Source organism: Cottoperca gobio, chromosome 14 (assembly GCF_900634415.1).
Source record: "Cottoperca gobio chromosome 14, fCotGob3.1, whole genome shotgun sequence".
Lineage (NCBI taxonomy): Eukaryota > Metazoa > Chordata > Actinopteri > Perciformes > Bovichtidae > Cottoperca > Cottoperca gobio.
The window spans coordinates 2418504-2436003 of NC_041368.1; the positions used below are offsets into that span (position 1 = coordinate 2418504).

Consider the following 17500-nt stretch of genomic DNA (forward strand, 5'->3'; position numbering starts at 1 on the left):
ATAAATTCTGATTTAAACTATATATAATTTTTTTTTGCAATCACAGTGTTGGTAGTGTTTATTTCATAATGACCCTGATAAATGTAGTCTTCTCCCACAAAATGAAGGTGGCTGATTTTATATGGTCATAATTTCTTCGGGTATTAATCAAAGCACCTAATGCTGTTTATGTAAGAGCCCCAAAAATACCCTTTCAACATTGTAACACATAAGCCAAATAATGACTTGATACAAACCTAGAGAGCAAGAGCCTCAAGGCGACAGTGTGGTTAATATAACTACCTGATTCATATTAGAATCTCGCTTGAATAACAGATTCACATGTGTTACGTAATACAATTCATACGCATACTAGCATAATTAGACATAGTTCTATATTTAGAAATAATTACCACATTAATGAAGTATGCAGTGACTACAATCATCTCAGATTTTATTTTCATAAATACAGTAATGATCCAGTTTACCTTTCTGCACGACAGAGAAGCAGCTAGGCCTATACAACCTTATGTTGCCTGTTGTGGAAGTGTTTGAAGAGGTTGAATAGTGGATCACAGGCAGGGTTTGAGTAGCATTATATTCCAGGCTGCATCAGCTGTCATCACTGAGTTAAATCAGGGCTCAGTGGTGGAAAACTTCTTGATGCAAGCAATGCATGTCACTGGAACTAGAGAGCAGGCCATATCCACTATGGCAAAAACAGGACTTTACAGGATTCATGTGAATAGGGCGGGAGAGCTCTGGGCTGACACGGCTGTCACTGGGTTCCGACATATGCCTATAGTCCGACAGGGCTATGATTTACAATCAGTGAAAAATGGTATGTGAATATTTTATTGGAAGCCTGCCGTATGCAATTAATCACAGGCGGCCATAATCAACTTTTAGCGTAACACACATTACTATGGAAGCTCAAATAGCTCAACATCCGTGACAAGAGTTATAATTATACATTAATGTTTTTATATTCTGTGCAAGAACCATACAATGTTCCTGCAATTATTGTTTAGAGCAGGGGTCTTCAACGTTTTTCACGCCAAGGACCCCCAAACTAGTGTATCGTGGTGCAGGGACCCCCTACTGTATATATTGTATAGAAGAGGCTTGAAGAAGTCCGTGCGACAAGGAGGCTTGAAGAGGTCTCCTTTCCTTCACTCTGTCTCTGACTGTAAGTGTGTGTGTCGCCGCCCTTCGCGAAGTATAGCGGAGGAGGGCATGTGATTGGCAAAGCAAAAAAGCAAATTATAATACTTTTTTTTTTATTGCTTTATCTACAAACAATTTCGCGACCCCCCTGCAGTACCTCCAAGGACCCCCTGGGGGTTGCGGACCCCTGTTGAAGACCTATGGTTAGAGGCTTATAATGTGTCAGTCACGCTCAACAGTGGATTTCTAGTGAAACTTGTATAGCCTACCTAACTACAATACAGTTTATTAGAATTGTGATATTGTCACTTCACACATTTACTTCATTTCTTCTTCTTCTTCTTCTTCTTCTTCTTCTTCTTCTTCTTCTTCTTCTTCTTCTTCTTCTTCCGTCTCACAACACACAAAAGACTGGAAGCTGGTGTTTTCCTATCTGAGCTCCCAGCTGCCGTCCACCTACAGTATAATGCCACAGTAGTAAAAGGCTCCAACATCGCGTCAACTATAAATTCTTGTCAGGGTGAGTGATGCTTTCGGTAACTATGGAAACCTAATATAATATATACCCCCTCCCTCCCCCCTCCTTCCTCTCCCCCACTTTCTGCCTATGTCTCTCTCTTTCTCTCTCTCCATCCACACCAAATCTCTTTCGGCTACTTTGCGCATGTACGGCCAGTCAAACCGAGCATTGCATCGACTCCAAGATGGCGAAAACACGTCTGGCTTGCCTACTGACTCTCCTCTCAACTCACTGTAAGTACAAAAATCACGCTATCTGTCTGTTATTTTCCCATTTTCTCTTCGAGGACCGTGGCCGACAAATGCTATTTACTTCTGCATCTGTTTGCTCGAGATTTCTCACGAGCGTCAGGCAGAAAGTAGATAGTGCCTCAGAAGTAACCCTATCTGGACGCAACTAACGTTAAACTCAAGCCAGACTGACAGCAAGAGCAGTCTCTGCGACGTTAAGTAAATATAGTTTTTAATTGTGTTAACGAAATGACATATATAGTCGCCATTTTTTATACAACATTACTGTCAACATGACTGGCAAATGTTCGGGTCAAGCGATGGTTTTAAGCTGCTATTGTTTCTCAAATCCCTCGCTTACTCTCCCTCGTGTTTTAATCGGAGTAGTGTTGTCTGTAAAATATCAAAGTGTCTGGATGTAGCCACATATTAGCATAGCAGGACTAACTGAGCGAAATGTTTAGCTCTGGCATCAGTTCAATAAGCGGCGTGAGTATGGTGTAACCACCACGTTTGTCCTCGCTCTGAAAAAGTTCCTACCTCTCAAGTTTGAAGAGAGACTTTGTGTTTGTGAATTAAATATGAATTAAGGCAGTTTCGTAGTCCGTGCCGTTAACTATTTAACGTGGGTTTGGAGCCGCGGTGATGGCAGAGATGTAGGAAGTAGTGATGCGAGATAACGGTTTTTCCTGCGGCAGAATAAAGCAGTCTGTCCGCGGGAGGAGCTAGCCTGCCAGGCCAGTGAGTGTCCTCTACCCCCCCCCCCCCCCCCCCCTCCTCCTCCCGCCGCTGCTGGACCCTTTCAACCCGCACCAGAGCTGCTAAACACGGGCAGCCGGCGGAAAATCAATTTGTTTCAGTAGCCCACCCTTGAAGACCAATAACCCGTCGGTCCTGTAGGTGGAAGCGACAAACACCTGTAAGATCGTAGCAGTTCATTTTTATTTTAACACACGAGCCGAGAATCCCAGATCATATCCAACATAGGTTACGTTGGCCTAGGTGTGTTGACGATATTTGGAGGAATAGCAAAATTAAGTAATTACTTACATGTTATATATGTAACTTACTAAGGACCAAATATTCATGCCGGTTTTAATCACACTATATTTGTTATTGAAAATCAATAAGCCACTTGTTGCTGTGCTATATAGCGATTTTTTTTTTTTTTTTTTTTTTCAAATCAAGATTGTTTTTCTCCCTTTTCCTCTTTTCTTTGAGCCTGACAAAGGTGGCTGCTCCCAAACTAGTACGATAGTTTATTTAAAAGTACACATACTGTAAATGTAGTAGATCTGCTTCAGATTGAAAATAATGTGAAATGTACATATATATATATATATATATATATATACAATGAAGGGTACATGCCTGGCTAATAGTCTGTATTCCGTTTCATTTTAAAACTTGGTTTAGATCATAATCGGGGCAAGTGTGGTTTGGCCTAGGCGTTGAAATTGAAGAGTGTAACAAATGTTTTTGAGAAAGATTTGACTTTAAAAAAGTTTCCACTTGGTGATGGATGAAGCATTGTGTGAGAGGACAGACATACAGATCAAAGAGAAGTACAGACATAAGCACCTCCTGTGATCTCTCACGTGTATCAATTGGCTTATTCTCTTTACTTTAATTAGGAATAGCAGCAGAGCTTGTTTGAAATATATTGCTGTACCACTGTCCCTCTTGACACACCTGTGTGCTGATTTATATTTTTCAAGCGATACATTTCAAAGTCAGTACTCTTAATTATGTTCCCCTGAGTAAGTCTGTGACATGGCATTGTTGCAGCACAATTGACATTTTCATGGGTGGTGGTGGGGGGTGGGGCAGTGAGCTGGCAAAGATTTCAGAATTTCTTTTGTCTTGCCTGGACGGGGCTTAGCCATGTGGCCGACTGGCTCCCAGCCAGCATTGCCACTGTCTTTAAAAACAGGGCAAATCTGGCTAAACTAAAGCTGGCCACAAGCCGTGTTTATAAATTACTACTTGGTGCTGATACTAATAGGTACTGACTGTAATAAGAATGTGTCTTGTATTTTGAAAAAAACTCTCTAAGTAAGAAATTCAGAAGGAGTCCATTTGCTTCTCTTCTTGTTGTGTAGGTCACACTCTGTGTTGTTTCTGTGTCTGAAGGATGTGCTTGTTATTTTAAATTCATGACATTCTTTGGTAGCTATCATCTAAATGGCCACGCAACCCCAGTCATTCCAAGTGAAGGCTAAACCCAGCACGACTCAACAGAGCTGCAAATATCAGCCCAGTCATCTGTCAGCAGAGCGTAGACGAGGGCCATTGTTATTTTAGGTACACATGCTTGCAGCAGACTTTACAATCTGATCTAATGGAATGTATTGACATTTTCCATCGTTGGCTTCGCCTGAGCCATTTCACCTAAAATATTCCAAAGAAAGCGGTCCTCACTTTAAGTGCCAGAACCCTCCTGCCAAGAGTATGGCCAAGATATGTGGGAGCTCGAAGGATGCTCAGAGTGGATTAGTACAGAGCAGATAGACTTTGAGATCACTGTGACCTTTATACATCTATACATTTCAGACCTTATTGCTGCATTCTTTTATTTATTATGTGGATTAACAACAGAGCAGATTATCATTAATTTAACAAGAGTATATAATTGTGAAAATCTGACCATTCACGATTGATACTCGAAAAGGAAACTTAAAGAATACAAATATTGTTTCATGCTCGAATTATAAGCTTTCACACTTGCTTAAGTGTTAAAAATGATTTCTCTTCCTGGACAATTGACATTTTTATGACTTGACATTATCTGTGTTTTCACTCATGGCTGTCAGCCTAATCCAATTGGAGGCCTCTCTTTATCTAGATGGATAAGATAAGGGCGAAAGCTGTCCACTACATTGTTGTTGAGCCTTCCCTGTGTTCTCTGCTGATAAGTCATTGCACCACTGAGGTGCTCATCGGGTGACGTTACCCAGCACACTCTTCAAATATTTGTCTATATCGGCACTTCTATCATTGCTTTGCATGTGTGTCATAGCCGTTTGGCATGGCAGAAGTCGGTGTGCCCCAAGATAACTGCATAACAACTGATAGTGGCTCCCCTAGGAGGTGCTTGTTGTCAGATGTTTCCCTACCCACTCAAAGCTTGTGAGCAAATGTTTGGAGCACTCTTTGAATGGCATGTACAGCCCCTGTGGGCAAGTCACATACAGTCTGACATTTTACTGCAGAGACAGTAAATGGCAGAGTAAAACAGTGACAGACAACCAGAAAGCAGTCCTGCTGCTGAGGATTTGTTTGTTACAAGTCAGGAGTTTTACTCTCCAGACACCCCGGAGTGAGAGGTGTCAGGAGCATAACACATTTATCACAGTTGTCATTTTGGTCTCGGCTCAGATACACCAGCAGAAAGGCATTCTGCAGTAAAAGGCTTGTTTGTGCCTATTGCCTAACTGAGAGTTGTGTAATTATTTTTACGAAACCACACCCTTTTGTAATATATTTTTTAAATCACAGCAGTCAGCCGTGTGTATATCTGTGCAACAACAGTCCCTCCATGGGATAAAGTCAAAGTGGCACATGGTCCTTGCTGTGGAATGACCTGAAACAGCTGAGCAGGAGTGGGTGGTGGTGTTTTGAGCAGTGTGCAGGCGTAACCAGAAATATCTGCTGCGTCCCTCCCAAACCTGAGTTAGCAAATGCAGCATTCCAGATAGAAAACACATGGAGGCAGAAACCTCCTCATCATATGTGCGCTGACTAACAATCATAACCACCTGTTTTCCTAGGAGATAAAAGGGACCCCTGTTGATGAGTTGGCTGAGGTCAGAGCAGAAAGGGGTATTTGTGAAGAAAGCTCAGCAGTGTTGCTGGTTGAAGGCGTTCAGAAAACAAGCTGGGTGTGACGGTACATCTTCTGAGACAGAAATCCATTTTAATTCGACACAGAGAAGGATTCAGCACCCTGTCCTGCTTTTATCATTTTTTCGTTCGAAGTTAGCTACAGCAGATGTTGAGGTTGAAAGGCAAACACCAACGTGCTCACGTTCCAGAGATGGCAATGGCATGTGCATGCTTCAAATGTCAATAAGACTACCGTGTAAAAGAACCATTGGTCATGAACTAGAACTGGCCTCCAGGCAGTGTATCCAGGCCCGAAGCTCCATATAAAAATATTATAAAGGTCTCCGTGAGGAATAGGAATTTTTCATTTAAGGTTTTGTCAATAAACTGATTTACAATCAGAGGTTCAAACAAGAGAAGGATTCATGAGAAAAAGAAGTAAATCGTGGTCCTGTTTAAGGTAATGAGCCTTTAGAAATGATTGCTCTTCCTGAAAAGAAGGCTAAAGTGGTTGTTTGTTTTGACAAGACATCATTACGTTTAATGTTTAGGCTACTCTAGATCAGCTGGATAAACTCCAAAAGGCCTCTGTACTGGCTGCCTGAGCTTCGGGTAGCACAAAAGAGATTTCCTGTTTGATGATCTTTATCTGTGGTCACATGGTCCCTGGAGGGAGGAAGCGCCATAACAGTTCTCTCGCTCATGTGTTCACTGGATACATCAATAGGTCAAAAGAGACCGCCATCGATCAAACATTGGGATGCTGTGAGCTTAGTGACATAATTAGGGGTTTCATTAATGACATGGTCGAGGCAATGAACTACATGTAGCTGAGTCGCTGTCGCTCTGAAAGGAAAAAGCTCGAGGCTGCACTCCTGCTGAGAGTCATGACCAGATAATCGCTCTGGATTCATCTTTTGTTTACCAGGCTGTAACAAAAGAGCAATTACTGTCTAAAAATAGCCACAAGGCAGAGTCATCTGTCTACCTCAGGTGTGTGATCACAGCTGATTCCACCATTAAAAACATGTGATGATGATTGTGAACACAACTTATACACACTAGCTTAACAACTTCCTCCGTTTTTCTGTTACTTTTCAGTTCCAGGAAACATTTTATTTAAATGTCAATGATAATAACACCTAAAAAGAAATAAAATAACATTTCAGCTCAATCTGATGATGTCAGGCCACGTAGGGATTTTAAGTACTGATAATGGCAGGAAGCAGACCCAAGTGAGCCCTAATATAAAACTAAAATATTAAAATCAGCTCTAAAGGTAGCCCGTGTCTGCTAAAAGCTTTGCTGCTGCATTTTGAAAGAGCATAAATGTTCTCGGAGTTGACAGAGTTTCTGAAATGAAAATAAATAAAACTGAAGGGAGACTTCAGAATGTTGAGGATTAAAAATAACTTTAAATACATTTGTTGGCAAGAGAAAATATGACTAAACACTTTTTTTCACCTGTTTGTCAGAAATTAGAGTAGAGCGTTTTTTTGTTGCTTTGCTGAGACTACTCATAGCTTCACGCACAAAGTTTACAGATTGCCTCATTAACGCAGTCAGGTTTCCAATTACGCCCCCTGGGTTTAAATCCAAAATATTGCCAAATGGGTGCTTTTGCTTTTTGCTTTGACACCAAATCTTCTGCCATCTTCTTGTCTGTCAACTCTCCATGACAAGTGAAACTCCTGCTACTCTGTGCTGATACGCGAAAATTAACTAAAATTGTTTTATTTCTTTAAAAAAGAGAAGCTAAACAGCTGTGGGGGCGGTGGGCAAGTAATGTAATACGTGTTTGCCCAAACACCGTGTAATAGCGACTACCCTGGCAAGCCTACTGTGTACATGTGTTACCTTGGAGACAAGACCCCAGCTCCTCACTTACCTACAGCACAGCCTCTCAGTACAGGTTGAGGAGGCTGAAAAAATACTTTTTGTTTCCTGCTCTGTTTCATCGCCTTGAAACACGATCATAGAGTGGTTTTGGTTTAGAATATCATCTGATGAGCTGTACCTGTGATCGATAGCAATGCTGCAAATCATTTCTTACATCTGGAAGCTTGTAATAAGGGTGTTTCCACACTTCTGTTCTCCACCTTTAGGTTCATGTTTAGCCTGCAAGATGCTACTATGGAGACAGTAAGGGGTGTGGATGCACCTGGCAGACATGTTGCTATCATAATGAAAAGCATGTCACATCTAGTTTCTTAAATAATTTTAGGCACATGCAGTTGTGTCCATGTTTGAAACAAGGCTGTTTGGAGGTCTAATGGTTTGTGGTAATTTCAGCCAGAGACACTAAATGTCAGATAGAGGACTTCATGTGAGTTACTGGCATCCTCTGGGAGGCAGTGCAAAATGGGTTCAAACAGCACAGCATAGAAATGATAGATGGGGCTTGGTCAGAGAGCGAGACCTAGACCTTGATGCTCTCAACTTAAAAATAAATAAAATGAGAAAATGATTTATTACATGCTGGTAAGCCTGCCATTTTCAGGCCCAGCACCGAATGTAGTTTAGGGATGACAATCAAGTCCTAAAATATATCCCTTCTGAATGAAAAGGACAAACTAAAACCATGTCAAAGATAATCTCAGTCTTCATCTCTGAAAAGAGGGTTTCAGTAGACACTTGGCAGGACAGTCTGCAGAGTGCTTGGAGTCAGACTTGACATAGAAATCTTGGTGCTCATCCAAATGAGTTATTAGTGATGATTAACTTTGTGTGTGTGCATGTTATATTAGTGATGCAGTGGATTGTAAAATGTTATTTGCTGGTCCTATATTGGCTTTGTAGCCTTATCAGTTCAGTGAGACATTCACTATTGGAATGCAATGAGGTAAAAGCTCAGCATCATCTACACTCATTCTTAACACCATCTCAAGTTCAGCTAAAATAATATCAGACATCGCTGACTATTTCCATCCTGATTGGTTTCAAACCTCTCTTTGACTATTTGTCACAAGGCATTACAGTTAAGAGCTCAGCAATATTTTCCTATAGTGTCTCATATTAAGTGTATCATATTAGTTCAACATTTTGGGAAATTCACTTGCTCACTTTCTGGCAGAGAATTACATGAGAAGATTGATACCACTCTCATTATTGTCTGTTATATATGAAGTTACAGCCAGCAGCTGGTTAGCTCAGGTTAGCTCAGGTTAGCACATGGACTGAAAACACAGAGACACAGTACCTGGCTATGTCCGAAGGTAACACACACCGCCTAAATATCCCCTCTGAACTCACTATTTAACACCTTATATCTCTTATAAGTGTAAAAACTACTATTTTCCATTTTACTGCGGGTTATTTGATTAACTATTTATTGGCTAGGAGTAGTAACTAGTAAATTAGAGTGGACAGAAATACAAGTAATATTTATTAATGCAAAATCCAGAAGCTTGTGTTGTAGCTATGATCAAAAGCTCTGCTGCTGTAGAAAGCCCATCAGTACAGTCACAAGTACAGTGTGTATTCATCTGACTGGACAGATTGTTGGCAGATTGTAACCAGACCATCAGGCCATATGGTGTGACGGCTATCCCTTCTGGGCTACTTAGTGGTAAATATGTTGAGATTGAACTGGAATTGATAGCACAGTTATGCTGTTTTAGAGCTTGCCAAAATATCTTTAGGTAAAGACTATAGTAATTGATCTCTTACACCAATTGCAAAAAAATTGTGAAAAAGTCCAGAAAACAAGATGATCATGAAGACCTTCATCTGAAGAACTGTTCTCAATCAAAGTGTTGTTGGATGAAGCAGGAATGAATACTTAAAGAGAGTTGAAATGGTTGATGTCTAGAAGCATTAATGGGATTTCTTGATTCTGTCAGAAAAGATCACTAGTGCCCGGATGGTCCATGCTTTTTAGGCTTTGCTGTGTGAATCATGCTAGAGGAGAAGCTCAGTGTACACAGCGCTGTTGCCACATGTGTGTGAGGGCATATTTGGGGTAAGTAAGTGCCTCAGATATTTGTCAGGATGCCAGACATAGGCGACGAGTTTGTAACATGGTTGCTGGGCCCTGTCTTAGCTCCAAAAGAGGGGGGCTTTGAATGTGGGTCTGCTTGGTTTCTGAGTCATACAAAGCAATAGAGGGCGAGGGGAAAGAGGAGAAAGCAATTTGGGTGGATTTCATCATGACTCAGTGGTTGGTCAGGCATTTGTCATCATTGTAACCGGTCATTCAAAATGGCCAGACTGAAGCCTCAAAGCTGATCAGAGTCTTAAGTATTAAGTTGAGACTGTCCTATGATTTTAGCTATTAAACCTTCATGGAGACTTATAAGAACGTTGACATCAACAAGACTGTCCACCAAACAGCAGTGCTGAGAGGAGCATAGTATTTAAAATGTATTTTCAAATACTGTACTCTGTATTGACCTAAATGATGGAAAACAAGAAAAAGGGCAGAAATGACATAGAAACAGAGGACGAGCCAGTAAATACTCCACAGCCCATCTGTGTTAAGGGATTTCCTGAATCTTTTGCCATTAAGATTGTAATTAAACTAAATTGTTAGTTTCTCAACATCTCCTATTAGAGAGCAGAGTCATTCCCGAAATGACCATGTTATCTACTCTGCTATTTCCTTTCAGATTGCTCCACTTCCAAAGTCAGATTAATATATTTATACAATGGTCATTATCAGAGTTTAAAAGGTTACCTTAAAAACCCATCTGGAACATGGAGATTATTCACAGAGCCATAATAATCACAGGGCATTATTATGTGGGATTCTCCAAGACTTAAAACCATCCTCGCTGTGTGGAAAGATGCCTCAACAAATGGGGAACCTCAAAGCACCAATGCAGTTAGAGATATTTTAAGGATAAAGGTTAACAAATGTAAATTCTATCTTAAACAAGAACACATACATACTGTAATACATATTGTAGTTAGCATTGCTCACCCATGACATTGTTGGGCTCATTTTGGACAGTTTTTAAAAAGGGATCAAAATTGATGCAGCAGGACCAGAGATATCGCCTATTTTAATCCACTATTCTTCTTTCTTTAAAACATGGCGCCTATATTTGTATTATATATATATTACCCACAATGTTACTCGACTTCTGAATGCCATCATTCACGGCCATTTATCAGATTTTCCGGATGTCCCTCTGAAGCCACAAAAGGTATATTACATATATATTTCACACATGCAGTAGTACGGACCCGTAAACAGACTTTGATGTGTCAAATTTCCCCTTTAAGTATACTTATACACTGTATCTCAAAAATATCAGCAGATACGCTGGTTGCATCTACAGCTTGACAGGAAATCGTAACTGTATGGAATCTTAATTGAAATTTGATAACAACTTGGAGGGATCGTGGTGGAGCCAGGAAGGGCCAATAGAACCATTTTTACATTTGGAAAATGTCGACATAGCTGAGACACACTTGTACCTTGTTCTTCAGGTGCTTAACTAGATCCTTGATTAGTTTCCGTCCAGCTCTTGTCTTGCTCATATATAGAAACAAAGCCACATCTCAAAGGTATACTCTTGAACCCAAGAATACAGAGAGCACAGATGTGCGGTTCCTAAAATATTCAGCATACAAAAGCAGAGAGCCAACAAATAATTTATTGAGAAAATAAAAAACAACAGCAGAAAACACGAGAACAAAAGCCATTTAGTTGGCAGCGGTAACAAAGCCTCAGAATATGTGTATGCTTTTTGTGGGTGGTGAACAAGAGGGAAAACATACAACAGGCTACCAACCCCGCCTGCACTCAATGTACTCCACCCCAAAGTTGAACTCTGAGCTCCTCACAGCCATTTATCTGGCCCGATCTGGTTTGAGCGAGAACAATGATCTTATGGTTTCATGAGCTTTCCAGCACACAGGGAATCTGTATCTCCATGCTGATGAGTGTCTCTGAACGGCCTCCGTCCAGCCAGTGCTGAATGTAATGAATCCCCCAGTCCTCCGTCCTTCCCTTGCCTAGAATCACTCATGCCGAACTGAGCTACTGTACAGTTTTATCTCAGATCATCAACACTCCAGATCATCATCTGTGGGCGGTTTCCTTTGGGGCAATTGTTAGCGTGGCAACGTTCAGAGCGAAGCTCAGTTCTGCAGCAAGGAATGAGCTCTGAAGGGCTGCAGTGATGTGCTGGTGTCCAAGCTAAAGGTTCCAGTCAGATCCTCATGAATGGGACAGAACCACTTATGCCTGCTCTAGTATACTGTTTTCCCTTCAGTGTTGAGATGGATGCATTTAAGCAGATTGAGCCTGGCGTTTTGCCAATCAGTGGTAGTAATGGTTTATCAGGGCTGGGCCCGCTGAGCACACTTCCACAGGATCCTGTGCAATCTAGATATTCCTCACTGGAGGCAACAGGCTGACTTGTGACTCTAGTTTCTAATTGATGGAATATTTTGCTCACTGTGACTCACTTGTAATTAGTTAACAGGCTATTTATTCCGACACACAGCTGAATCATTCCACATTTATGCTGCATGTAAAGCAGCACAATCTGTGTTATTTGGGGGGAGATATCCTTACTGGATCTAGTGCCAGATGTGCGCAGGTTTTTGTATTTGCATGTAAACACCAGAAAGATTATAAAGAGCTTTGTCAAATATCCCTGCATTCTTAGCCATAGGAGAAAAACAATTATTCAATTGAACAAAATGTAATAATTGTGTCATTATCTTCTTGTGTGTGTGGCCTAACGTTGTTTTGATTGTCACAAAAGGCATACTTTTCTGTCAAATCAAATATTGAACAGGGCAGCGCATGTATGCCATGCACAGCCACAGAGCAGTTATGTTAGATGCAAGCAGAGACAGCAGGTGATGAGGTCAACAGCTGTCCTCTATTCTTACCATGAAAGCACTTTGGAACTTCGCCATTGTTCACCGGACCAGTAGGTCGCACTCAAAATGTGTACAGCACACCTTTACTTCCTGTGCGACTTTACACATGATGGCATAGTTCATGTTAGAGCCTGGAAACAGAATGGGAGGTATGTAATGTTCGCTCGTTTGGCTGTCTGATGCCCCTGTCTGGTATTTACCACGGAAACCCATCAAGGATTCCTCTCTGAGCAGGTGATGGAAGTGCGGCTCCAGCAGGGGGTGGGGGGGATTCAACAGCAGAAGCCTCAGATGCTTTCCCTCCCCAGCTGTTGTTTAAGCAACATTCCCTGTCCCACAGCTCAGCCAGCCTGTGCAAACTATTTGAGTCTAGAGTATGTCTTTATGCACATTTGTTGTTTGAGGGGGTTGCTTGTTGGCAAATTCTTGCTTGGAAATTGCACACTATGATGTCTCAATATTTATTTTGGTTGTTTTTTTTACATGGAAGGCACATAATGTTCATAAACAACTGTCTCGTGAAATGAATAACAGTCATGATTTATTCCCAGTCTTGCAAACTCAATCAAATCAGTGTGTGGCTTATGACCACGCGTCCCTGCCCATTTAATTGGGAGTTATTCAGAGAAAGGAATAAACACGAACACAATACAAACCTTTATGTTCATATTGTTTGAATTATGTGTAAAGCCAGTTAATTGTAGTAAATGTTAAATATTTATTGCTACTCTCTCAAATTCAAACTTCCTCATTACTTACTACTCACTACAATTAATATTAATAATTGCTTGTTGTATAATGTACATATTCCACTAAGTTCACACACCAACCAGAAAGAGCTTTCCCAAAGTTGCATCTTTTTCTAAATGATCATGCCCTTGAGCCATTACTTTCTCCAATGAAAGCCTTGTGTAAGAATGTAGGAGTGCCTGTCGAAGCTCATTTCACCTGTGACCAGTCATCGCAAAACCTCCCATTCTGCACTCCTCTTCATGTACTCCACATTAGTGCTTACTAAGGAACAATGAAAACAATCAGAATTGCTGCCCACAGCATTATACAACATGCAGGCCAGTTAACATAGTTTGCGAGCGGCTGCTTTAAAATAAATCTTTGCAGTAACAATAATAATAATAAATTGTATTTATAAGCGCACTTTACATTTGAATAAACAAAACTCAAAGTGCAGTAACGTGTTTGATCCTTGACTCTTGCTTGACCATTCTGGAGTTTGTTAGTTGGGATTTTTAGCCTTGTTCCCTCCCTGATGTTGTACTGTAGTTATGCAGTACATCCACTTTTAATGCTGCAGTTACTGATCTTTGTGCAGCCTATGGTTTGTGGAAAACTGTTAAATCAAATGGCATTTGTGTGGTCATCTGGTAAATAAAACTGAAATCATGGTAGGTAGCGCCTTGAGATTGCTTTTAGCTTTGAAAGGCGCTTTATAAATACAATTTATTATTATTATTATTATTATTATTATTATTATTATTATTATTATTAGGTAGGCAAAATAAACAAGCTCTAAGAACACATGGTTTGTGCTGTAAACCTGTGAAAGAGAAGCTTTCTGAAATGATTGTCTCCATCAGTGATCATCATGTGAATCTAATCGCCTACTACAAGATGGATTTTGTTCCAGAGTGAAAACAAAGGCCAGTTAATAGGCCGGGCTGTGGGATGCCACTGTTCTAAGAGTAGACTAGAAGAACTGGGATTTGTCCTGGGCCTGCTGTTTCAGGGCTGCGTCTTGTTCCTGAGCTGAACACTGCTGGGAGGCCCTATTATGAAGACTTTATAAGCTTCCTGCTGCCATCTCACACATTATGCTCCTGAGTGCCACAAAATGTGCAACTACACAGCTCAAGACATGAGTGCATTTGGCTACGGTCTTGTTGTGTGTGTTTTAATGCACTGTTACATTTGTCTGTTGGCATTCATGCTTAGCTGGTTATTGTCATTTAGTTATGATGAGCCTGGATGTGATGACTCCCAGTGCACAGGCATTAAAAAACACGGAGCTCCTGTCCGTGCTGTAGAGATGGAATATATAACTCATGAAAACAGTTCAAATTAAGAGTTGTTTAAAAAGTTTATTCCTAAATTCTGCATTTCAGTTCAGCTCTTTTCATCGCACAGTGGGTTTCCTTGGAGCACGCAGGAAGTGAGGCAGATTAAACCTTTTGGACCTGCTAAGTCAACATGTCTCTGCTGTGTGGTGTAGTATTATTGTTCAGTTGTCAGTTGAGCCTTAGCTCATCGTGGTCAGCTACGCTCACTGTCCACGCACTCAACAATGAGCGCTTATCTCTCTGTCAGTGTGCCGGCCAAATAAGCATTATTAGGTAAAGGAACTGCTGGCTGGTCAAAAAAAGACCCATGTTAATATCCAAGCATCCATATTAGCCTGATATCTGCAGATGTGAGTGTTTCCAGATCTTTATATGTTGTAGAGGAATTATTGGTTAATCCTTTGTGGCATGCTGATGGAAAGCTTTAGAAAAGGGTGAATATTCCTATTGAGGATTGTGTGTGTGTGTGTGTGTGTGTGTGTGTGTGTGTGTGTGTGTGTGTGTGTGTGTGTGTGTGTGTGTGTGTGTGTGTGTGTGTGTGTGTGTGTGTGTGTGTGTGTGTGTGTGTGTGTGTGTGTGTGTGTGTGTGTGTGTGTGTACCGGGTGGGGGAGGTTTAGCGTTTCTGGTTGAAAGGACAGGCAGCAGAATGTTATCCTGGGATTTACCACCATGTATTATTATCTGACCAGTTCATTGTTGACTCGCAGGGAGGATATAGGTTAGTGCACAGTAGCAATAGTCATTTATAAAACTCTGCTGTAGCGTTTAAAATGGTGTCACACTCAGTGGACTGGTGGAAAGGTGAAATAATACTACCCATAAGCCACTGCCAGAGCCATACAAACATTTATTTTCATCATGCTTGAAAAAGGCCTGTGTAGAAATTGCATTCCTAATTAGGATTAAGGAAGGGGTCAGGCAGCCTGGACTAGAATGTGAAGCATTTGCAATGAGCGTCGCTGATGCCATCTGTGCAGAGTGGTGAGGAGCTAATTCTGGCACTGAGTGTGGTGCGATTTAACACAGATTTTTGTGGCAGCAGCTCCAATTCAAGCATGGGATTTTACTCTGACTGCAGCCCAAAAAAACAGTTGCAGTGAATTTAATTTCCCCCCGCCCCATCCTGTTAGGTCTCCTTTAAGCTGACGCCATGGAGCTCCCCAATTCATTTGGACATCCAACATGTGTGGCATGTCAGATTGTTCGCATAACAGAGATGCTGCGCCAGGGGAGGCCCGCTCACCCTCTTGGCCTTATGCTTCGATCTGTTTTGACAAGGCGTTCTCACTGTCTCCCTCAAGAGGCTGACTCGGGCTAGGAAAATTAGCGGCCAATTATTTGATCATGAAATATGGTCAAGGCTTCCCTGTGTGCCTGTGAAAGGCATAGAGAGCTACCACTGCTTACACTTCTTACCTGGGAGGGATCCCAATTAGCAGACTGCGGGGGCTCTGGCTGGTGCTGACAGTCACTATAAATAGTGTGGCCATTTAAATGCTGAGCTATTCTCACTGTAGTGAGGAACAACTCATGATTGTAGGTTATTACCTGCACTTGTCCACATCATTATTAAACTACACTGACGTCAGTTGAAATTTCAGGACCGACATAGAAATCTGTCATGTATCACTACTTATAGGCTTGTCATTTCCCTTCCAGGCTTTGTTTTAGATTGTGTATTGACTTTGTGATAGTCATTGATACAGTAAAGTCATAGTAGTATTTCACAAGTTGATATTGAAAACACTATATAATTACACAGTTGGTTTGTATACAAAAGGGTTTTCTTATGGTGTTTTAATTCTTACATTTTAAGATGAATAAAAGAGATGTTATATTATTGCACAGGTGACAGACAGACATGTGGCTAATGATTAATGTTCAGACAGCTAGAGGGGAGGGGGGGGGCACAGTGTTTCAGCAGAGGGTGCAATACTGGAATTACACTGCATCTCAAATATAACTCTATGGAGTATCATGTTTTCTATGAGGCTCTCATGACTGTATCGTTGGCCAATAGATTTAGGTCTGCACTTCCACGATGTATGTGGTCGATGGTTATTGTGTCTTCAGTCACAATAACGGCCATCAACCATTGTTCAGTTTAATTAAGCATTCATTCACTCCTACTGCCTGGAACTGTGTCACAAAACAAAGGTCTCCATTGGTATGCGCTGCTGCTGGGACCACGTGAAGAGGCAGTGTGACACCAAACAGTAGGCTACTATTTTTATACAGCAACCAGGATCTCAGGGCCAAGATGTTTCACATGACTTAATGAATAAGTCATCTTATCATGGAAGATCATTCAGTGAATATCAGTTCCTTCTAAATGCAGGAATGCAATCACACAGCATATTATCATGTAAGCATTTGACATGCTTAAATAAATAGTAGATTTAATATACTCAGATAAATAAGACGGACAGATTAAGTCAATCAAGTAATTTTTTTCAGATTTAGAAAAGTAACATAACTGCAGTGTTGGGGTTTAGTTAACATGTAGTTAAATGAAGCCTTTTTTAGCCCATACATGTATGTAACTTGCATGTGTTTGCACTTCAGCAATAAATAATTACACATCATATATTAAATAAGTCTTGTTAAATATGTGACATCACCAAAGTCCTAATATGATAAAGAACGTTTCCATAATTGGTTAGCTGAATTGGGAAAGTGAGCTCAGAGTTTTAAGTATATTTAATATTTCAGTTTTAGACTATAAGAAACAGAAAAAAGTATTTTGAGTCCTTGCATATAATATAAACAGTGATATATTGCACAATTGTCAGACATACAATCATTTCATTGTCTATTATAAAACCTTACCACTCCATCCATATGTTTTATGACTGATGTGAAT

At 40.8% G+C, this 17500-nt stretch overlaps 1 protein-coding gene across 1 annotated transcript in view; it reads left to right on the forward strand.

The window, feature by feature from the left end:
* The first annotated feature begins 1744 nt into the window (after nt 1-1744).
* The window catches only part of jam3b (junctional adhesion molecule 3b), a 33459-nt gene continuing 17703 nt past the window's right edge, over nt 1745-17500 (forward strand). Inside the window, exon 1 of the mRNA XM_029448677.1 lies at nt 1745-1899. Coding sequence (XP_029304537.1) covers nt 1851-1899 — 49 coding nt within the window. The 5' untranslated portion in view covers nt 1745-1850. The remainder of the gene's footprint in view (nt 1900-17500) is intronic.